Source organism: Myotis lucifugus, unplaced genomic scaffold (genome assembly GCF_000147115.1).
Source record: "Myotis lucifugus unplaced genomic scaffold, Myoluc2.0 scaffold_2, whole genome shotgun sequence".
NCBI classification, from domain to species: domain Eukaryota; kingdom Metazoa; phylum Chordata; class Mammalia; order Chiroptera; family Vespertilionidae; genus Myotis; species Myotis lucifugus.
This window is the reverse complement of record NW_005871050.1, coordinates 7738980-7739945: the sequence shown is the minus strand read 5'-3', so window position 1 is coordinate 7739945 and position 966 is coordinate 7738980. Positions and strand designations below refer to the sequence as shown.

Below are 966 nucleotides of genomic sequence, written 5' to 3'. Positions count from 1 at the left end.
TCTGCTTCACAAACACGACAATCCCCAAAATGTTGGTAGACATCCAAAGCCAGAGCTCAACCATCTCCTTTTCAGGATGCCTTTCACAAATGTACTTTTTTATGTTGCTGGTGGACCTGGACAATTTCCTCTTGGCAGCCATGGCATATGACAGGTACATTGCTATCTGTCATCCACTACATTATGCTGCATTACTGAGTCCCAAGCATTGTACCCTGTTGGTAGTGACCCCGTGGGTCATCTCCATTCTTGTCTCAACACTGCATCTCAGTTTGCTGAACCTCTTGACTTTCTGTGATAAGAGAGAAATCCCACACTTCTTCTGTGACCTGGAACCCATTTTAAAGCTTGCTTGCTCAGACACCCAAATTAACGACTTGACAATCTTAGTCACTGGTGGAGCAGTAATCTTTATACCCTTCGCCTTTATTATTGTCTCCTATGCCCTTATTGGTTGTACTGTTCTTCGGGTTCCTTCAGCCAAGGGGAAGTGGAAAACATTCTCTACTTGTAGCTCCCATCTCTCAGCTGTGTCCCTCTTCTATGGGTCCATCATTGCGGTCTACTTTCTCCCCTTTTCTCACTACTCACCAGAAAGGGATAAGGTGGCTGCCATCATGTATACGATTGTAACTCCCATGATGAACCCCTTCATCTATAGTTTAAGAAACAAGGACATGAAAGGAGCACTGAGGAAACTATTCAGCAGAAAAACATATTTTTGACATTAAAGACACCTGTATCAACTTTTTAGACTTCACTGAGCACATAGAAGATCCAAAGCCTCAGGCTACTGGGAAAGTTTTTACCCTGGACGTTTTTACCCATCCGTTTCTTGCTCCCAATCCAGGTCTAAGACTACAGATTAGACTTGTCTCTCCACAAACACATAAACAAACAAAAATGTTCTTTTATTCCACAGTTCTTCACCACTTACATGCAGAGTTTTCTCTAAATAAGGTAATG

General features: G+C 42.5%; 1 protein-coding gene across 1 annotated transcript in view; it reads left to right on the top strand.

The window, feature by feature from the left end:
- LOC102427176 (olfactory receptor 1G1-like) overlaps nt 1-661 on the top strand; it is a 23842-nt gene extending 23181 nt beyond the window's left edge. The window contains 2 exon segments of the mRNA XM_014460184.1: nt 4-624; nt 627-661. Coding sequence (XP_014315670.1) covers nt 4-624; nt 627-661 — 656 coding nt within the window.
- Nucleotides 662-966: the final 305 nt, after the last annotated feature.